At 34.3% G+C, this 23,625-nt stretch overlaps 1 protein-coding gene across 3 annotated transcripts in view; it reads left to right on the top strand.

Moving 5' to 3' along the window:
- LOC128982221 (sentrin-specific protease 1-like) overlaps positions 1 to 23,625 on the top strand; it is a 60,051-nt gene that overhangs the window by 23,979 nt on the left and 12,447 nt on the right. For 2 of the 3 annotated variants that reach the window (XM_054401287.1, XM_054401288.1), the window contains 7 exons: positions 3,237 to 3,358; positions 6,008 to 6,274; positions 7,521 to 7,731; positions 10,142 to 10,264; positions 11,651 to 11,788; positions 16,078 to 16,215; positions 16,496 to 16,582. In XM_054401287.1, coding sequence (XP_054257262.1) covers positions 3,237 to 3,358; positions 6,008 to 6,274; positions 7,521 to 7,731; positions 10,142 to 10,264; positions 11,651 to 11,788; positions 16,078 to 16,215; positions 16,496 to 16,582 — 1,086 coding nt within the window. Of the gene's footprint in view, positions 1 to 3,236; positions 3,359 to 6,007; positions 6,275 to 7,520; positions 7,732 to 10,141; positions 10,265 to 11,650; positions 11,789 to 16,077; positions 16,216 to 16,495; positions 16,583 to 19,953; positions 20,974 to 23,625 lie in introns of those variants that run through there. The other variant, XM_054401289.1, reaches the window with a different exon arrangement.

Raw genomic sequence — 23,625 nt, 5'->3', positions numbered from 1 at the left:
TCTTCATAGGCATAGCATGGGTTCATAACATGAGCCGCTGGGGCTGAGCCCAAGGGATTTAAAAATGTAAGGTTGGTTTGCAAATGTACGTGACACGCTTTTTCTAATGAGACATGAATGGTCAAAATCACCTAAGAAATTCGGAGGAGTTCAACGGAAAAATTTCGTGTTGGCGTTATACAGTATGGTTGAAAAGTCCTGGATTGGCTATATTTTTTTAACAATATAGATAAAGTAGTGAGACTTGGTATATCAATAATATAATAGCCATAAATATCTACTGTCTTAAGCTATTATCACTGTTTAATCCCTTAAGGGGGATGGACCACAAAGACTAAGACAAAATTCTTATATAATTTTAATACTATTTTACCTGTTTTTGAAATTGCGACCATACAAATGTATGCATTTTAAGCCAAGTATGAATGGAGTTGAGTGTGTGATAAGTGGAGCGATCTTGTTGTCCTGTTAGTGACTAAGGCCGACGTAATCCTTAGACACAGCTGTTAATTAATAGTCCATACAGTCAATTAATAGCAGCAGAGGTCAAGTTTGGTAGGTATCAAATTAAAGGTTTTAATTATAAAAATACATTGCCGCAAACCCAAACTCAAACGATGATGATGATAGTAATGTTAATGATGTAGCTAAAACGTATCGTTTGAAATTTAACAGCTGAAAATAAGTTAAATAGAAAAGGTTTTGGTTAAATCCATCAAATTGTTATTGGACACTAGTAAGTACTAGTGCACTTTTTTATATTGATTATATTGATATTGATTATATGATTATATTGATTTACTTTGGATTTTAAAAATGTGAACGTTTTATTTTATTAAAGATTTATGGTGATACGTAAATATTGTGGTGTAGTAAAGTATATTATATCGTAGTTAAGTGTTAAATTTTGAAATTTTAGGGTGAATCGAGATGAATCTTTTTTTATAACATGGGTCTCTCCTACCTACATACCAAGTTGGATACATACCAAGTTTCATAAACATCGGTTGGAAAAGTGTAAAGATAAATATTTGTATGTAAAAAATACAAAATGGCGGATATCTGGTTGACGAAACGATTTTGGAAAAAATGTTATCCTTCATTTTCTGTTTATTTTGACCCAAGGAATTACTAGGTAAAGTATCTCCCCGCTTATTTTTAACACCCTGTTTATGATGTATTCTTATAAGTGAAAAATGTACGCTGGTAATACAGAAAGATGTTTTATAAATAATATGAATGTACTGGTGATCTGTATATTCATCTTTTTCTTGTTCTTAGAACTGTAAATTAAAAGTCCACTCAGCAGTCGTATCGTACGATGTAGTTCTTTCCATGCGTTGCGAAATGTTAAATTTGCCGTCCTCTTCAACCCAAGTTATCTATTGAACCACTGATTGTAAAAAATTCAAAAAAATATATTTTACGCATCACACTTTTGGCTACAACTTTGCCACAGACAAAATTTCCTTAACCCAAAAACAAAAAAAAATCTCGCATGCTAACTTTTTCATGCTAGAAATCACGATTTAAAACTATTTCACCATACATATCAATTTTTATTAATTAGATCTGTTAATAGTTTAAAGTTCCAACAAAATAGTCATCGAGTAGGACTAACCAAGAAGCTCTGTGCCAATTTTCAAAATTTTAGCACAACTTTAAGTACAACCAAAACACGAAATTATTGAAGTCATGCGTCGAGAGGACTATCGCTGTTTTTAACAGATTATACTTTTGACCTTCCGGCACTGTTGACTCAGCGAAACTGAACTTATATTTTATCTTATTTCGTTATATTAAAACTGCTGTTGCATTATGTCAAATTCCCAATAAGTCAATTGCTTTAACATAGACCACGTTTTTAGCTCGGACTGTACTATTTGACTTACTGGGATTTTTGATCTACAGACACTGCAAACATTGTAGTTTTTGACCTAGCGGCACAGGTATAAATTATTTGACCTTCCGGGACTGTTGACTTTCTGCAACGCGTCCTTATTTGCCACGCAGCCTTACACTTGTTTTTACTCCTTTCAATTTTATTTACGTTAAAGTTAAGCTTAGCCTCATGAATAGCATCTTTATATTGTGCTTTCAAAATTTTCAACTGAACATTAGCCTCTGGTGTTTTCAGTTTGCCTAAAAATAATAATCTGTCTTTCATTTTTGCAAGGTTTTTTGTATACCATTCATTGATTGATTTTTTCCCATTATTAGGTCTCACTCTCTTTAGTAGGCCTATCCTATCCCTGTACGTAATACTCATAAATCAGCCAATTGGCTTTTCCATAATTTCTTATTCTATCAAACAATGTTTTAATAAGGAGTTGTAAAAAAAAAAATGAAACAGCCACTTTTCACCAAATGATCTCTATTGCTAGTGTATTAGTGTTATAAATAAATGCATTATACTATTCTCTTCAATCTTTAAAAATGATACAAATTGTGTTCCGCACAGAGTAATCTTTAAATTGTTTTCTATTAAGAGTAATCTTTAAATTGTTTTCTATTATTGGTTATTTTTTACTTTTGTAAACTGTATACTCGGTCTATATCATAACAGCACTTTGCTATGTATAGGCCTACAATCCATGCACAGAACCACGTATATGGAAATTAGCCCAGTCAATAAAGGTTTTGTGTCGGAACTCTTTTTGGTAAAGCTGATTTATCCTAGGGTGATTGACTTTGATGAGAAAATTGTTTTCTGAAAAGTCCCCGAAATTTCCAATGGAGCTTCCCCCCTACCCCCCCCCCCTTTTAAGCTAAACAATGTAGACCTTTACTCAATTGCATACAACTTTTTAACCAAAAGTTTGTTAAGGTTAAATTATTTACATTTTTAGCATTTATTAAAATTTGGAGACGAATAAATATTTATGAAGGACATTTTTATTCTACATTTTTAAGCTTAAGGGGGGAAGCTCCATTAGAATTTTCGGGGAATTTTGAAAAAAATGTCTCTCAAATAGTGATTTTTACACACAACATTAACGTTAACTTACTAGGAGAAAACTCAGCTTTACCAGAGAAAGTTCCGACATTCACTGTGTTTTGGCCTTTATCACTGAGCTAAATGTATGGTCAAAGAATGACCGCCAACTTCTCTTGAAAAACAAATTCAATTTGTTGATACCCTACATAAAAATTTCTCACATCTTATTCTTGGTTACAACCCAAACTATTTTAAATGTTTTGTTTTTTACTATTTATAAGCTAATTATTCCTTTCAGACTCATTTGTATGCAGATAGAATGACTTATTCAAAGCTTTTACAACAGTACAACAATTATTCAAGCCACAAAAGCGAGTTTCAAGATTGTCCTAGTACTTCAATCAAGAAGAGTGTGCTCCAGTAAGTTAAAACGTTTCTTTATTATTATTTTACTAGATTGATCATTGAAAAATGACCGTAAGAACATGTGTAATCATTTATTGTGTTTAGTAATTTCTCTGTAGATTCTGCTACTATAGAGCCCCTCATATCTACTCTCGCCAAAACTGACTCCTCTAGATGTCCAATCTAGGTAAGTCGGTGGCTTAGTTGGTAGCGTCACAGATTTGGGACCCAAGGCAGCGATGTCCTGGGTTTGGATCCTGGTCACTGCCGCAAACATTTTATCAGTACAGTTCACATTCGTACTGTACCGGTTCACCCGTTGCTTTGCTAGATACATTCAACGCTTGGGCAGTTAGTCTATGTGGCCGGGAAATGCAAGGTAAAAAGAGGCCGCCAACCTCTTGATTAAAAACCTTAGGTCCCATTAAAAGCTATACACATCCAGAGAGGTGTTCAAGCCCAGCCTCACCTAAAATCTCAAGAGGTCAAACTCCTACTATTAAAACACCAAACAGGATACACGATGCTTGCAATCAAGATCTAGAATCTAGATTTAGATTTTAGGTTTCAAGTTTAGGATCTGAAGATGGCAATATATTTGTCGAAACGCGCGTAATCCTACTGGATTAACAAAACCCACAAGGCAGACTGCAGGTACTGTAACCTTTTATTGATTAGCTAAATGTGGTTTAGAAAAACAACTACAGTACCGTATGAAGTTATATTTTAGCTTTTGGAAAATTGTTTAATGTTGGGATTTTAGGATAAATGTATCCTACTATTTTAATAATTTTGGATGAAAAGTTTTAGCAACTATGGAATAAATTACAAAGTTACTGACTTGTTGTTAACAATACTATTTATGGGATCTATACATATTTTAAAACGTGATAATCGTTGAGGGGTGATAACTGGGACGGGTGGCGTCGTCCTGTAATCCAGCTACTAGGAGGTTGTGAATTGTGGATTTTTATAGGCATGTACTGTGGATGTGTTACTCCCTGGTGTGGATTAACGTCCGCACGAGTGAGTACTACGACTATCCGCAGTACTATCCTGATAATTAGACCAATTCGTATATATACCAAGGCAGAAATGTGGTTCGGATTCCACTATAAAGTGTAGGTCCCTTAGTTGCCATTAGCTGTATGGGCTATTAATTAACAGCTGTTTCTAAGGATATGTCGGCCTTAGTCACTAACAAGACTACAAGATCGTACCACTCATCCTACACTCATCTCCATTCATACTTGGCTTAAAATACCTACTTTGTATGGTCGCCATTTCATTGAAAAGTATTAAAGTATTAGCAGATAATATATTTTATATTTATAATACAGGGTTATTCTAAATGATGGATCCATTTTTAATGCTTTATAACTTTTATACAATTAAACTTACCGCTATAAAATACACATCAAACGAAAAAGCAACTCAAAGAGTTTACGCCTTTCAAAGACACATCATTTAACAAAATCAATCCAACAGGACTGTAGATTTAATTGTACAAAGTTAAAAAGTAATCTCCAACTTTTTTTACCACTAGAAATTTGGAGGTTACTTGACGTTTTTGCAAATAACTTTTAAATGGTGAGGAAATCGACGAAAGTGGAAGGTACTATTCCGAAAGAGAATAAAATTTCCTACAATCTACTATTATGCATTTTTTGAAAATACTCAAGAAAGGTACCAAAAATTGCCTCAAAATGAAAAAAAGTTGAAAATCCCCGTCTTCAATGTAGACAATAAACATAGCAAACATTAAATTTCGCACTTTTTTATTTTAAGCCAAATTTAGGCTACATTTATTGAGTATTTTCAAGATATGCGTAATAGTAGATTGTAGGAAATTTTATTCTCTTTCAGAATATTACCTTCCACTTTGGTCGATTTCCTCACCATTTAAAAGTTATTTGCTAAAACGTCAAGTAACCTCTAAATTTCTCGTGGTAAAAAAAGTTGGAGGTTACTTTTTAACTTTGTACAATTAACAGTTCTGTTAGATCGATTTTGTTAAATGATGTGTCTTTGGAAGGCATAAACTCTTTGAGTTGCTTTTTCGTTTGATGTGTGTTTTATAGCGGTAAGTTTAATAGTATAAATATTATAAAGCATTAAAAATCGGTCCATCATTTAGAATAACCCTGTACATTTTCTTAAAGGTTAGTTAAATAGGTTAGGTCAGAAAAATAATAATTTGTACACTCTTTTATCCCTATATGGCAAATTTTGGTAAAAATCAAAGGAAGGAAAATTATACTGGCTAATAATGAATGAATATAATGAATAGACTATCATTGACATGTATCATTGCTTTATGCGGACAGGTGTGTGGTTAGAAAGATTATCAACCACTTTCAGGAGGGAAATATGGAATAAGTAAAATAAATGCTTCTATATTATAAGAAAAGAAGCTGTGATGAGTTACACTTGCTGAATAGCATTAGTGGTTTTCATATTTGTTTCTCACTACTTAAAAGCTTCAAACATATTTTGTAAGTTTAAGTAAGCGAGGAGTTCATAATTTGTTTTTTTAAAAGCTGGGACAAGTTTATTTACTTACAATATAGCAATAAGGGGGAAAAAGATTCAATGGACAAATATAGAGGAATTTTTGTGTTATAAAACAATTGATTACATTTTCTTTCTGTTGTGAAATTGCAGGAACGGATTGTCATCATTTTATGGACCATCAAAATCAAAACTCGCTGATGCTGGTGGGGACGTTGTCGACCTCACTAGAGATGACAATGGAGACCATGTTAAGAGGCGGTCACAGTCTAAACACCACATCCCTGTCAAGCCATACAAGTCTCTTACAGATGATGACGACGTCAAGATCATTGAAGAAAGAAAACTACCCTGTGTAAACTCATTAGAGCGCAAACTGTCACAAAACTGCCTCGTTTCTCCTGAATGGATCACCCAACTGTAAGTTTTATTTTTCCCTGCAATTAATTGATGAAAGATATACAAAGTATTGGTTAGGGGTAATTTTGTTTATTCCTTTTGCATCTTTCCATGAATTATTTGAAACTCCTTTGGTTACTCACAATTGCTTGGACAATTTTCTCCTGTGTGTTTAAAGTGCAACGCAGTAGAACCACTCATTTTCCATTGAATGTGAAACTGTTCTGTGGTACAATAAAGAAGGTCTTACAATCAAGCATTTAAATAAAAAGCAATTACATTGAGTAAATATATTTTACGCCACACTACATTATTTTGACGAACTTCCCACACAAGGATTTAGTCCAGAAAACAGCTGTTTGCCACCAGCTTATTCAAATGGGGTTTCATTGCGTACTACTATACTGCAATGAGTTTTACCGGACACCAATCAGCTGATTATACTGTATTTATGTGGCAATGAGTGGTTATAAACAAAAACATAACCCCTAAGAGAGGTTATGACTAGTGATTTTTAGTCCTTTAGTTGGTGGAAATATTTGTACGGATTTAGTAGTATGACGTAAACTATCGTACGTAACTCGTCCAAAATGTGTGTACCGGACTCGTATGGTAATCCCGTACTCGACTTCGTCTTGCACGGGAACGACCACACTCGTCCGGTAAACAGTTATTTTCAGGACTAGTAACGTAATATACTATATTGATTACTGTGTGCAAGAAAACTGTGGCGATAACAATAAAAAGGAATTATTTTATTTTACAGAGTATTTAAAACCAAATTGAGGGAATAACTTATCTTTAATGTCATGTGGAATCTAGGTATTCGGGAGGAAACATCTCTGTAGCCTATATCTGGCAAAATACTGGTTGAGGTTTCAGCTATTTATCTCCAGGATGAACTTCAACTCAGCCTCGTACAGTTTTATTGCCATTTCAATAGCACATCAAAATCACACTTTGATATAAAAATTCCACCATTTAGTTTTATATGTTTAATATTTTCAAGTGGCCAGTACAAGATGATTATTAGTTATTACCATTAAGTCATATTAAAAGCAATACAGTTGAATTTTCACACCCCTTTATGCCTTTTTCACAGTTTCTCATGCCTCTCTGGTAGCCCACCATATGAATTGTTTATCCCCTTCTGTAAATTGTTTGAATCGAGATTTTACTACTGTAAATCTTACCAAATTCAATTTACAATTGAACATTCTTAAACCTTTGTCTCGTGTTTCCAATGTTAAATCTTTATAACCTGTAGCCAAGAGAGATACAGCGAGAAGGAGAGGGAGACTCAAAGACAGATCAAAGAGCAGGAGATCAAAAAGGAACTCTTCTCCAAACACAACGAGGCCAAGTTCTTTGAGGTTCTCAACGACAGAGTAAGAAGACATATCAAGATCACTGACTATGTATTGGATGATACAGAACCTGAAGAAGCTGCATTGCCTGAGCTTACGCAAGAAATGCAGGTAAAACTAACCGTATACGTCAATACAGTGGAAGTTATTGCACAGTTTTTGTGTTCCTTGTGCCAGGTTGGACTCTTTCCCATTCAGGGAAGTTTGTTATCCTAGCCCAACAACAATCCTCAAAATAAGACCCTTTCCTATTTGTTACATCATTTAAATGGTTTGCAGGTAAAAAGGTGTACTACAATCCCAACTAATTATGATTGAATTATAATTGCTCCTGTACTCTAATCTGATGCTAGTTTGATCATTCTTCCAAATTAAATTTGGATGGAGACATTTTTCTTTTATCAGTCTATGATTCACAGTTTCAAAAACTATTTTATTGCTGTTTTGTAGTGATGGTCCGATCCGGATATCGGACAACCGGATCCGCCGGATTCAAGCTGGAACCGGCACCGGATCAGATCCAAAAAATTCCGGATCTTGGGTTGGATCCGGTTTTGATGGATCCGATTTTTCCCCGATTTTTTTGCTAACATAAAGCTGTCTGTATCCATGTACAAGACCAGTTTTTTCCCGATTTTTTACTAACACAAAGCTGTCTGTATCTATGTACGCTCATCCGGACTAAAGTGGCAGACGTCCGGTCGGGATTACTTAAAATCCGTAGTCAAGCAAATACACAGTATTATATATAGCCGTTTTTTTTCAATTTTGTTCCAGGTCCACAGTAATGATAGCCGGACATATGCACTTCAACCAGTAATAATTTTTACCGCCGAATTTTGTTCCAAGTCCCCAGTAATGATAGCCGCGCATATGCACTTCAACCGGTAACAATTTTTACCACCGAATTTAGTTCCATGTCCACAGTAATGATAGCCGGGCATATGCACTTCCACAGGTAATAATGTTTACCGCCGAATTTTGTTCCAGGTCCACAGTACTGATAGCCCGGGCATATGCACTTTAACCTGTAATAATCTTTACCGCCGAATTTAGTTCCAGGTCCACAGTAATGGATAGCCGGGCATATGCGCTTTAACCAGTAATAATTTTTACCGCCTAATTTACTTCCAGGTCCACAGTAAGTTACAAGCACTTTACAAGTAATGATAGCCCGGGCATATGCACTTCAACCGGTAACAATTTTTACCGCCGAATTTAGTTCCAGGTCCACAGTAATGATAGCTGGGCAAATGCACTTCCACTGGTAATAATGTTTACCAAACCGGTAATAATTTTTACCACCGTGTTATCCGGTTAATCGGTCTAGTACATAGATACAGACAGATTTGTGTTAGTAATAAAATCGGGAAAACATCTGTCTCGTATGCCTGGATCACCCCTTGCTTGCCTCTCTTCGTTATTTGTTCCAGGTCCACAGTACTGATAGCCGGGTATGTGAAACTCTACAGGTAAAATACCCTGTGTCTGTGTTCAAGAAGATTATCTGTGTCCATACAGGGTGAATAAAAAAGTCAAGACTCCCCCATCTAATATTTTTCTAAGTTAGAACACAGTACAGTCTTCTTGTACACAGGCACAGGGTATTTTACCTGTTGAACTTCACATACCCGTCTATCAGTACTGTGGACCTGGAACGAATTTAAGGAAGAGATTAACAAGAGGTGATTCAGGCATAAATAAATTGGATGCTGCATGCAAAAACCACGATATAGCATACTCAAGATCGAACTATTGTAAAATATACACAGATACCCTTTTGGTGGTCGTGCAAACTTAGGACAAAGTTTCATTTTATGATTTTGAAAATTTTTATCCCCAAAAAATGAGGGATTATGGGCTCAATTGGAGATTACTCTATATATAAGATGTATTAATCTTTAAACATTACCAATTTAATTTTAAACAGTATGATTTAAATTGGTATTCTGTTTATTACGTTTTTTTTTTTACCCGCCCTTATGACAGTGTGTATCTCTATCGAATTTTTCAAGAGCCGAATTCGGATCCGGTACCGACATTTTCTTGGATCCGCCCATCACTACTGTTTTGTTTTTCTTTATTTTTTGGAACGTGGTTTGTGAAAATGCTAAAACAATATATGATAATGCCTTGTGTTCAAAATTATCTCTTTAAAAGTTCACATAGGTGGAAACAATTAATTTTGCTTTAGAAGGGAACTAAATAATGTGCCTGTGTCAGAAATTTTTACAGCAATTAAATTGAGCGCGGTTTTACTCTTCAGGTAGATAGATGACTTGATGTATACTAATTCTTGGTAAAAGGCTCTAGGAGGCCAGAACAGGTTTGATTTTTTGAATAGGCTAAGCAGGCTCCACAGTTGGCAGGTCTTCTCAATAGGTAGCAGACAAATATATAACCCACAAAATTAAAATATTCCAATTTTGTGTGTATATATCCTCATGTTTTACCTATTGAGACCTTTGTACAAGTAAGCCTTAAGTGTACCATAAATTCACATACTTGTATGTCCTAACAGGATAGAATATCTGATGCACTCAGGCCAAACCCAGCAGGACAAGGTTTAGTTGAAGGTTTTGGGCAAAAGATTACAAGAAGGGACATTCAAACACTCAACGGCCTGAATTGGCTTAATGACGAGGTAAATCAACTCAACTGTCATGACAAGTGCAGTTTTTGACAAGTATATTAGCAAATTATAAGGTGTTATTCATTAATTTAATAATACTAATATTTGTAAGCTTTTATTATTCAAACTCCTACGAATAAGTTTATTTCTATCTGGGTTTTTTTTAAAGCTTTTCTTTTGTAATTTTTGTCTGTTATTTTTATGTTTTTTTTAAGTTCAATTAGTACAAAAAGATTTTTAATCCTGCAGCTAGAAGTTCTGTTAAACATGTGCCATGAGGTATGTTCAATTTCTCCAGGCGTTATTTTAATTTTTTTAACTTTAATTTTTATTGGAGATTTTCCCATAAAAACCCATAAAATAACAGGAAAAACGGATTTTCGTTTTGCGATTCCGTTTTGCGATGGATTTGTGTTCACATTCACCAACGTACCAAGTTATCCTTTGCTTATTAGATACGTTTGTAGAATTCCGGGGCAACTTCACTGGTTATATGCAATAAAATTCGATGTTAGAGGATATTTGTAGTTATAGTGGGATCAGTCCAACGACTAAAGGCAGTTTATAACTAACTCTCCCACAAGATAACACGTCATTTCAATATGGTGTCTGCTCGCAGACTGACTTGCCTTTGCTATCCTCTAACCCCGCCTCCGGATCAAGTCTCAAACACCAAGCATTTGCTCTCTGATTTGGTTCCGAAGCCAAGTGCGACGCGTATTGATTTTCCGAATCCCGACGGAGACATACAAAGTTTACCAACCGCCAAATCCATTCAATAATGTTTGGATAATATACCGTTACATATTTCCGTCAAAATTACGGTTCAAAAGTAGTTGTAACTTATGTTATTTTCCCATAAAACCCCATTAAATAACAAAAAAATTAGATTTAAAAAAAAAACTGATTTTGATTAAAATTACTGTGTGTTATGGTCCTTATAATTCTAAACAAAATAGTGCAACCCCCCATTGGTGAAAAAAAAAACAATTGTGGTTCAAAAGTTATTGCAACTTTTGTGATTTTCCTTATAATATCATAGTTACGCCCACTGCTTACCCGGCCATGTTAAAGGTTGTTGACAAGCTAATGGGAGAAAGTATGTGTCAGATTGCTGATATTGTTTATTTATAGTTTACATCATTTGGAGAGCTGTATACATAATAAATTGGAATTCCACTGAAACAAAATTAGTTGTAAAAAACCTGAGTTTCCTTTCTATTGCTTTTAAAATAAAAAATGAACTATACCGAGCCAAGGCTTGTTCCATTGGTACTAACACTTGAAAAGTGTTGTTTTTAAGTGTTATTAGACATATTTTTATTTACTCTTCTTAAAATGAATAACAGTTATTATGCTGATTAAGAAGTTATTTCTAATATCGAATCTGTATTTTAGGTGATCAACTTTTACATGAATTTGATTATTGAGCGAGGCAAGGGGGATAAGCACATAAGCGTTTACGCTTTCAACACTTTTTTCTACCCTAAGTTGGTATCACAAGGGTACAGCACACTGAAGCGGTGGACCAAGAAGGTAGGATCATATGGTTGCAGTTTTACTAATTACTAAAGACATATCAAATGTAAATAAATTAATAACAACATTTTTAAGCTTACGAGGAATAAAATGCATCCCTCATCCATTGTTTTTCTGGTCAATTATTGGAAGAATGAGAACTATTGAACTGTTGTAAACACAGTTGTAATTTTAATTTTTACACCACCTCATTTTTACCATTTTAAATTTTTTTCTAATACTATCCTGTCACATTAAAGTTTGTAATGTTAATTAGTTTGTGCTAATCTTGTCCCATCTTGTATTATAGTATTGATATTCTCAGGAATTTTCTTACTAAAGTTAAATTTGGCAAATACATTTTTTTTGGTTCTATGACCATAGGTCAAACAAAAGTATGAGTCGATACTCGACAGGGTTGTCAGTGACCCGAAATCCCGGAAAAATCGGAAACCATGCGTGAATTTTTAAAAACTGGGAAATATGCGTGGAAATCGTATTGTTCAGGGATTTTCATAAATTTTGATAAATATCTTTTTCTAATATTTTTTTCTAGGAATTTTATATTTATAAAAATTTTGAGCTACTTTATCCATAATCTTTGATAGCTAATGAGTATTTACTGTTTACTGGAAAGTGACGATGGTTGGGTGGTTGGGAAGTAGGCCTGTTGTTGGATACACTAGTTACCACAAATACATGGGAGCCGCCACTGGTCGCCGGAAGCAGACTAGGTACATGTGTTGTGCTGAACTGCATCTGACTTCCACTCTCTCAATTATGGTAGTCGGTACTCGGGAGCGTGTTTTATCCATGTTCGTTGTTACTGTAGTTACAATTTTTATGAAATATACAGCAATTAGTAGATGGGTGTATTGACCTCTAGTATGTTTTATTTGCATATTCAGTGTGATTGAAAATTCCCGGAACGGTGTAATATATTTTGTAATGTTATAGATAAAGTAAAGAACCTTTGTATATCAATAATAGCCATAAATGGCGCTCTTTAAAGCTTCTATAACTTTTTGTCCCTTCTTAAGGGTTCAGTAGTTAGAAACTGCTTCAGTAGACCTAAGAAAATTATTTCTCTCTGAAGAATTAGGTTTCTGGGAAATAAATCATTTTAATTGTAATAATTATTGGTTTTATAGCAATTTGCAGTTAATAATAAGTAAATATCGGTAAATATAAACGCAAAAAACTTAACGTTTGGCAGGTGGGAACTGCTTTAAAGGGCTTAAGAAACCTAGATTTTCTCCCATGAGTTTTGTTCAATGTACTAAATTTTTGTTAATTTTTGAAATCAAATAATTTTAATTGTATTAATTTATCAATTTATAGCGATTTACAGTTTATGTAAGTATTTAATATCGGTAAATATAACGTGAAAAACGTTATGTTCGCTAAATTGGAACTGCTTCAGTAGGTCTAAAATTCATTTTCTCTTAAGAATATCATTTCAAAGCTCAAAATCTTTGTGAATTTTTAAATATATAATTATGATCTTAATAATTACCGATTTTATTGCTAATTACGGTACTTAGGTATTATCCGGGGGCCACCCTTATACAGCGCTGCGGCGGTTATGTTAGGTTGGGTTATCATAAATATGTTTGTAGGACTTTTCTTGTTTCATCATGAACCAAACAATACCAGATAAGTCATACTTTCGCTCGCCAAATCCCCTCCAAGTAGGCCAAGGTGAGGTCGTTGACCGGAGCACCCGCATCACCTGTCACTGCCTGTATCTGGTGTGGCAGCTAGCGGCTCAATGGCCGCTAATTATAATCATGTCAAATTTGGACTGTAATGCAATTAAAAATTTAAATATGTTCTTTCCATTTATGATAACCCAACCTAACATAACCACCACAGTGCCCTGTAGATGGGCCTCCGGATATTACTAAAGTACCCTAATTACAGTTAATATCAGCAAAAATTGTACGATAAACTTAATGTTTGGTAGTTAAGAATCTGGCGTCTATTTTGGTATCCTAGTTCCGAACGGATTGAAAATTTATGTTACAATAGTTTCTGCATCTTTATTATGGTTTTAAATTATAGAAAAATAATACAATCTTAAAACATTAACAACTGTTCTTGATCAGAACTTAGCAGCGTACCATTAACAAATCTCAAGTAATTCTTCTGTTTCCTTTATGAAAATGACTACATTTTTCAGAAAATGCTATACTGCACACCATAACCAATCACGGCTTTCTGAATCTAGTGGTCAATTTACCATTATTGATTGTAATTACAATCTACAAGACCGTTTGTCTGCAAGCAGATCAAAAGCCAAACAAAACATTAATATTCAGTTGGTGTTGATAAATTGAAGTGTATGCTTATTATTTGAGACAAAACTCGGTGTGTTCGGTTTTTGACCAATTTAACTGGTTAGTTCAAGGTGTTTTGAGCTTTTCAACGTATAATAGATACTGGGAATTCCGTACTTTTTAGCTGGAAAAGCGGGGAAAAATCTGTGAATTTAGTTTGTAGCTTCTGCTGACAACCCTGGTCGATCATCGTTAATTTGACTTTCATTCTGTATTTTACTATGTCATTGTTGATCAATCTAATGTAAGGTATAAAAAATTCATAAATGTTTCGGAACACATTTTAATCCTGAAATCTTCTAATAACAGCTTAAAACAAAATTCATAATCATATCTGTGATGCAAATTTCCTGCCAGTGAAAACTCATATGGTACTGCAGGAAAGTCCGCCAACTTAACAATCGACGAAGTCCAGGAATCGCACGAGTCGGGTTGCTGGAATTTTCCAGGAGTTGATAATAATTAGGATAGTGTTGATAGTCTTGGTTAATCAGAGCTCCGAACAACTAAAGTGTCCCTAAACACCACCCTTTTAGTCACCGCCCAATTAGAAGAGTTTGTGGGGGACCGATAATTTTGACCTGACTCTGTGAGTAATAATTACTTTAAATGCTTCTAACTTAATTATATAACCAAATAAACTAAGTAGGCTAGTTTAACTCTGCTTACCTACAGAGTTACATGTGAGAACCTGAAACAAACAAGGGTTAAAATAGGCCTAGGCTAGATCCCACAGAGTCTGAGTTTACTAAAAGAAAGTTGGCTTAAGTTGCCAGTAAAAGAAAAAAGGATAGGTCGAAACAAAAAATAAAACTGCTGCTTAAATGTAAAAACAAAACTAAAACTTAAGCAAACGTTTGCCAAACCAAGCAGAAACCTATCTGCCAGGACAAACTTGTGCACGTCACACTAAATTTAAAAGGATTAAAAATTAAAAAGAAAGTCCCAATAGGGATTTTAAAACGTTAATTTAAAGCGGGAGTCACCAACTTCAATTTCCCCACTTAATTGTTTGGTTAAATTACGTTAGCGTATGATAGGGTTAGGGCTGCAGGCAGGCCTAGCCTTCGAATTACGACAAAGATTTGCTCGCTAAAACTGGTAGAGAAAAATTAAAATACAATTAAATTGTTGTTACACAACTCACCAAACGACTAAATAGATAAAACTAAATACTACACGTACGTGTGGTACACGTTTCACCACTAAACTGTGAAGGTAACGCTTCCAACTCAACTTTCAGAACTTATGAACGCGAATTTATAAAGACGTAGTAAGAACTTTAAACTACTAACTTCAAAACGAATGGCCGGGACAAGAGAGACAGACCGCCTCTTCACAAACTACATGATTGTCGAGAAGAATACCAAGTCACTCGCTGATTGGTCAGCGAGTTACAAAAAGTTAGAAAAAGGCCAAGACTCGTGACATCAAAAGCCGGCACGAGATGCTTACCCAGGCCGAAAAAGGGAAAAAAATAATCAGACCCGCAAATTTCTCCTCCCGAGCATGTCTGCAGATGGAGCCGAACAACCAAACAACCAAACTGGCTTCTGCACTGAGGTCGTCTGCGGTCAGGTTCATAACTTCAGAGAGGTTATCTAAGGCTATGATGTGCTAGTTAGCTAGTGCTGTGACTAGGGCTCCACACTCAGCAGCCAACGTCTAGCTATTTAACTTTTAAAAGCCCTTCTGTGGTAATCGTCTGTTTTTATCAACTAATAAAGTGATTCCTTCCCTCTACCAACACCAGGTAAACTGGGGTCTTCTTTGGTAGTTTAACCTGGTTACACTACCATCTGAAATTACCCCTCTAAACAAATAGGCCCGGTACACATGTAATAAAGAATCATATGATTTAAAACTAATTTCTAGCACTATTGATTGCCAACTGTCTTAAACTTTGTGATTGAAAATGTAGCCGCTTTATAATTATATTTTTACTAACTCTACTAAATGATTTTTCAGGTAGACATTTTCAACCATGACCTTCTGTTAGTGCCCATTCATCTTGGCATGCACTGGTGTATGGCCTCCATAGACTTCAGAGACAAGACTGTACGTTACTTCGACAGTATGGGAGGCGAAAACAACAAGTGCCTTCATGTAAGCCCCCCCCCCCCATTTCTACTACAACACTTCAGTACCAGGAACCAGTTTCTTCAACTTGTTTCAATATAATGTAATGGCTAAACAAAAGGTTTACACTTAAGTCACACTTGGCCACTCAAGCCTAATTACCTAACGGATAAGGAATAGGTAGTTACAATTGTAACCTTTTGTACCTCTATAGGTTATCTATATACCATAACATATTGAGGTTAGGGTGTACATTGCTAATCTAATCTTGCTTTGAGGTAGATTATTTACTTTTTTGTTGTTTCAGGCTTTGTTGAAGTACCTGAATGATGAGAGTGTAGATAAGAAAAAGTCACCTTATGATACTTCAGACTGGAAACTTCAAAACATGAAGGTATGGAAAGTAGGGTAAAACTAATTAGTAGATAATTGACATTTTTTGAGGCACTTGGTATATGGTGAATAAATTCAGTCTTAAATTTATAAACTATAATCTAACACAGAAATACTTAGTTTTCATATTCTAACTCATTCAAAAATTTGTAAACCCCTTAAAAACATCAAATGTAGGTACAAGAGGCTTAGCAAGTCATGGATTTTGTTAGTGACAACAGTGACAGGTTAGTTCAATCATGGCCGCCTTTAACTAAGGCCACGGCGTTCGTAGTGGCAACTCTGCATGGGATGGCTGGATGGCTACTGCTACGCTACACCACTGAACGCTCGCACCACGGAGGATTAGAGCAAGCACGCAAATTATCTATTAATTTAGATGTTTTACATCTGACAACACTGATGTGTAGGAAAAGAAGGAAATAATTATACAAGGCTTTTGTGTCAATACAAGAAAATATTTAATAAAACCTTTTATGGTAAATTGAACATTGAAGTATTATTAACTTTTATTTATAAGTATTATTAAGAATTGTAGTTTTTCTCCTGTCTATTCTACACATTTACTCTAGTATTAATTGTTTGTTAAAATGTCAATCCTTTACATTGTTATTTAAATAACTCTTCTGTATAGGCTATTGTTTTATCAATATTATTAGAATAATAACCATACAATGTAAAAATGTTCAAAAACGATAAATAATATTATTATTATCAAGAAAGGATTGAAACTTTCATACAGTTACGGTGGCTACTATTTTTCACTAAAAACTGCAAAAACAACTGAACGTTGATTACAAGTTGTCACTAATTGTACTTATTACAGGAAATTATAAAGAAAAACTACATATCACACCCAGGTAAAGCTTTTATAGTTATAACTAAACTTCTATACTGGTTGAGGGAATGTATATAAAAGCAATATTTGCTACGAAAGTTTTATTCTTGAGGGTAGTCAAAAGGCATACTAACCTGCTTGAAATAATTAATTAGCCAAGCGATACTACACTACAGCTTGCGGGCAGCTGCACGCAGCGCCGCGCCATAAAACTGAGAATTTGTCGCTCTGTTCAACGCAAAATTTTAACAAAACTAAGCATGATAGAAAAAAAAGTTAAATACAAACAGTAAAGTATATTTAATTATCTGCAACTTTCTCACTGACGAAACTTCTCTGACCAACAAAGAACAATTTTAGTTGGCAACTAACCTTTTTGTTTTACTTTTCCAAACTTTTTCTAATGTGTTAATTTTAAAAATATTTATAAATACTACCAAACAAAATTTTTATCTTCAAAATTACACCATTGGTATGAAGGGTTTATTCGCTAGTTCTTCACCAAATTTCAAAATGTTACCTCAATTGTAAAGGCCATGTCACACCGACATCCTCCGCTCCCGCCGCGGGAGTACCGCGTGCGGATGTTTTTCCTCGAGCCATGTTACACCAAAAGTTCGCGTCCGCGGCGGGAGTTTTGAGATGTGTTCATTACAATTCGTTTTACATAAGAAACTCATCTTACCTGTTTAGTATGCCATGTAAATTTGCAGGTTTTAAGTAAAGTGTTTAAGAAGCAATTGAATGTTTATTAATTTGTTAGTGTAGGGCTACTTTAAAAAGTGAATAACTATTTTTAAATTTAATTTAGACCTTGTGTTCAAAGCATTTTAAATATGGTTGTGGATAAATTATCCACTTTCAGCTTTTGAACGTTATTTTTCGCTACACTACAAAGACTATTTACTTTTAAAATAAAAACATATAACCATTTCAAAACTAATGTAATTTTTTGCTAAGCCTTCTATTGAAATTTTAAGTTTACATTGATTGTAAAGGTGTGGTTGTTGCAAATCGAAAAAGTTGATGAAAAAATAAAAAAAACTTGTTTACGTCGGCAATCTAAAAATGTTTATGGGAAACATTAAATTTTTGCCGTAAACACTATTTTTGCATGGTAAACAAAAATGATTTTTTTCTGGTGATAAACATAGTTACGAAGATAATACAAAACAACATAGACTACATCATCAAACAAAAGAAACATGTTAAATTTAATTTAAAACTGTATTACGTTTAAACTTTAAATAGCTCGGGCATTCGAGATGCCCCTTTGCGCATGCGCTAGACAAAACTCCCGCCTCGGTACTCTCAAAAAATCGCTCAGCAGGCGGACGTGGCGGACACGCCCGCGGGCACGCGGTAGTGCGGTGTGATTTGGCACATTTGATAACATGGTGAGCGATTTTTCAAAATCCGCTCCCCCCGCAGGAGCGAGCTCGGTGTGACTTGGCCTTAAGGGTATTTAAACCGCGACCACTAGTTGTCTACTACCGTAATGGTGAAACGGCCGGGAGTAGATGCTTGGCGCAACGTTGCCAATTCTCGCTGGCCGCTGCCTTAGTTAAAGGCAGTCATGGTTCAACCCGCCTGAAAGAAATGCAGTCACTAGTAAACACCATGATTCCTAAGTCAATTTACAATTGAAAATATAATTTTTCATTCTTATATATTAAATAACTTTTGCAAAATTTATGACAGCTAGCCTGACCATACTACTGGAACAAATTACAAGCGGGTTGTACTAAAAGAAAGATTATCGGTCCTATATTTGCAGGTTTTATTTGTATTTTGAGAAAATTTGTAATTAGGTCAAAAATGGAAATTACAATTTTTTTATGGAGATTTAACATGGGGCTAATCTCTTAAATTAATACGTAAGGGCTGTTTTTTGTGAACAAAACTCCTCCGTTATTTCTCGACCGATGAACGTTTGAGGTGTCAAATAATTTGTCTCAATTCAAAGTTTTGCATAAAGGTTTTAGAATTTAAAAACTCTTACCCGTAAGGGCATGAGACGCTCTCAAAGGTCGCATTTTTCCCTATAAGAATTACATTGAAAACAAATTTAAAAACAAAAACACCTGTATATAAAAAGAAACTCACCAGCTTTTTGGGAGTAAATATTGATGTTTGTAATATTTAGGAGGTTATAGACAAATCTTAATCAGCCAATCAGTTTTGTTGGAAGAACAGACAATTTCTTGAGTTTAAAGGAGAAATATTGAAAGAAAACAGGAGGAGGAGACAATTAATAGGAAATCTTATATAAATGAGAAGAGTAGAGGAGAGGCCTGGTCTCACAGTAAGGAATCATCCAGGTACACTAATCACTTGGGGAGATGAACAAAATATCAGTGTTATCTTTTATGACCTTTTTATTGGAATTATTTTTGTAAAGTCATAGAAGATCATTTATTTACACCATTGTATTACCTGATGCATGATGTAGATAAAGTTTGGTTTGACATGGTGACTAAATTATAAGTTTGCCACTTGACTCTGTCACTTATCCACCTTTTACCTTGATGTAGGACATACCGCAGCAGATGAACGGCAGCGACTGCGGAATGTTTTCCTGCATGTTTGCTGAATACACCAGCAGAAATGCCAAGATTACATTTACACAGAAGGATATGCCGTATTTCCGACGGAAAATGGTCTACGAAATACTGACCAAGAAACTCCTCTTGTAAATAATATTGTTAAACGTCCTTAACACATTTGAGATCTGCTGTTATACAGAGTAACATATTGGTTTATTTGTAAAATTAAAATATGCTTTTTGATGCCTACTATCTTGTCAGTATTTTTTTATTTTTATTTTTGTAAGTGCATTGCTAATTTGTTTGTACTTTTTGTTAAAATTTAGTTGTTAAAATCAACCTAGTCAATTTTTTACTAGCCCAAAATATATTTGTTATGGTGCAATCAAATCTCTAGTAATAGTCAGATTAATTTCAAGTGTTTTTTCTTGGTCACTGTAGTTAAGTGTAATTGATTCTGTCAGTCCAAACTAATTGCATTATTATATTTGTTTTCTAATAGATAAATGCAGATCAAGTGATTATAGGTGTTAAATTGTAAAATTTGTTTTGGTGTAATGTTAAATTGTACATAGTTTTAATTTAAGTATATCTTTTTGTATTGAAACTACTATTTTGTTTTAAGTTTTATGAAAGAAACCCCAGGTTGCTGATTGAGAAATAATTAAAGTATCAATTAGGATTCTGTTATGAAGACGTAATGCGTGTATTATGTTGGCCTTTGTGTTGTGACCTTTATCTACCAGCCCCTGGGCTCAAACATTTCTTTATAAAGTATTTTGGGAAATTCCAGTTAAAATATAGTACCAGGCATTTCTCCCTACCTATAATAATAAAATGCTTCATAAATTATAAAGTAGATATTAGATATCATTTGACTGTTTCAAACAATGTAAATTACACCAAAACCTGTCCTTGTAAATAATTTACTGTAAATATGGGCCTTAGAGATAATAGTTAATTTGTAAAGTGTGATAACAATTTTTTAATGAAGTAATTTTTTCTACATTTATGTGATTTATTTACTTCCTTTATTATCCTTATATTACTCCAGAGACAACATTGTCTTGCCTGTTAAACTAAATTACATTCACAGTTAGATACGGTACTTTATTAGTCCCAGTTATACTAATAACTTGGACTAATAAAGTAGTGGTCCTAACTAAAGAATCAGCTAATACAACCTGATAAAAGGTTTGATAGTCCATCCACAAAATTTAGGACTTATTTCTCTTAGAAAAAGGTTTCCTGGGTTCCTCCACCAATTTTTAGCTTAAAAAATAAATATCAGCTGATCAGCAGTTGTTTCAAAGTTGGAGTAAGTTGTAGGGGGCGGAACTCTTCCCCTCAAACCGAAATTTTGTGGCCGTACTAGAGCAAAAAACAATATTCTCAAAATCAAGCTATACATCCTTTTTTCCCTAGCTTATCGTATTAAAGTATAGCAACAAACTATTTTTTATGCACTGCAGAAAATTACAAAAATAGTCAGTTAATTACGTTACTAGTCTAGAAAATGGGAACTTACTGGGCAAGTATGGGATTACCGCACGAATTTGGCAAACACATTTTGGACAAGTGACGTACAATATGTTCACCATTAGAATATTAGACTACAGAATTTTCTGGGCAGAATCTCTTTAAAAATTAAAATAGGCTCAAATATAAGCACAAAAAATGAATTTGAAATTAAACAAAAATCAACGTAGGCTTTATGGGTTGCCGTGCTGGTGACGAAATAAACAGAAAATCAAAACAAATGGAAGAAATTACAATCACATGTTTTATTTACAGCGCGGGGTGAAAATAGTGATGCCTGTGCATTTTACTTACAACTAGACATTCCGTCCTCATGTTAAAGCTGTCGCCAGTTTTAATTAAATTCGTCATGGTTGATGTGGGCCACCAACAGATTGCGCTGATATAAAAGATATAAATGACTAATTTCTCTCGAATACACAATGATTTTTACCAAGTCAAACTTATGGAATGACTTACTAAGAGCTATAGCAACTAACTGTTATGACCCATCAACTTTGTCAGCAACAAAAAATAAGATACCAGCATACTGTGACTGGTTCACACAACTAAATGTGTTTGATTAAAAAATGGGGATAACTGGTCCATATAGATGGATATCTACTTCAGTATGCAATATTCAATGCGGGTACATTACATATTTATGGTCGAGTTTTCGACCACTAGTAATATATTATTATGTACTATTTACAACAAACATATGTTTATGTAAATAAAATTTCCCATGTTATCCTTATGGAGATAAAGAACAGACTTAAGGGCTGCTCACACCCTTACCAATGACTTTATCATAAATTGAATACCGTTGGCACAACTACATGTTTAAACCTTTATTTTGAGACCTCAAACGTCAAAATCAAGCTAATAATAACGGAGGAGTTTGATTAACCAAAAACGGCTTAGCCTATTATCTTTGACTATCATAATCATAATCACTAATCAGTACAACTTCTGTATCCAATAGTCAATGCTATTATATAAATAGATTCTTTTGTTAACAGGCACAAGTTTTACGTATAACAATTTGACTCCCTTTTTTCTGCAAACAAAGAAATTTGTTATTGTTTTTAATTTTCCTCATGTTTCTAGACGTCAATTCTCTCCATAGCCAAATTAGTGAACATGCATAACCAACTGAAAGTCAAATATAAACAATTGGTTAAGAAACAGCATCAAGTATGAGGCAAGCCCTAGCGTTTATTGTTTTAACATCAATAACTTACATAGCAGTCTTTGCACCAGCCAACCAAAAAGGTAAACATTGATCATTGTTTGGCAGAAGATCTTTTGTAATTTTAAACTACATATATATAATACACATTTTATGCAATTTATCAAATATTTATATTAATCTACATAAATAAAATAAGAGTTTTGTCTGTACATTGCTCAGAAATGATATATCTTTTGTTATTTTTAAATTTTATACATTAAAGAAGCCGAAACAAAAGTCTTTATCTCGATTTCTGTCTGCCTGTCTGTCACGGGCCAGAAGGCATTTTATGCGGCCTTCTGAAAAACAAGGATCGATCTGGATTCAAATTTCAAATAGTCTTTTTGTATCCACTGGATTGGTGGCAAGAGTGTCTTTAGCCGTTAAAAAATGGCCTCATTAATTTTTAAATAAAATAACTGATGTTCAAAAACCCAATTTTATGCAATTTTTGTCAAATTTTCTCCCAATGCTTACCACATACGTCATTTATGCATCTGTTTGGAAAATGCAACATCTATGAAATAACAAACATCCGTTTGGATGGATTATTTTTTCTAGTTGTCACAGATATGTTTATATTTAATGCTGTTTACAAATAGGTACTGCAACCATTTCCAAAAACTTTGTAAGAAAATCCAAAACCAAGTGAGATTAATAACGTTGTTCCTTTCATTGATAGCGCTTCGATGACTGTTTTGTGAAGTAAAAATCACAACAGTTTGATCACAGATGTTGCTGCAACTCGGAAGGTCGTTACGATTTCGTTGTGATTGTAACCGAGGTTTACATATGCTGCTAAACTCACTTTTCCAATGTGTCACTTTCGGTTTCTACTCACGGCTATTGCACTGCCATCGCTGCACCGTACCACCCTCAATATGTCTATGGCTCATCATCTCCTATGG

This window comes from Macrosteles quadrilineatus, unplaced genomic scaffold (assembly GCF_028750875.1).
Source record: "Macrosteles quadrilineatus isolate MER2022 unplaced genomic scaffold, UCM_ALF_1.0 Scaffold_201__1_contigs__length_191814, whole genome shotgun sequence".
Lineage (NCBI taxonomy): Eukaryota > Metazoa > Arthropoda > Insecta > Hemiptera > Cicadellidae > Macrosteles > Macrosteles quadrilineatus.
This window is presented reverse-complemented; position numbering and strand designations above follow the sequence as displayed.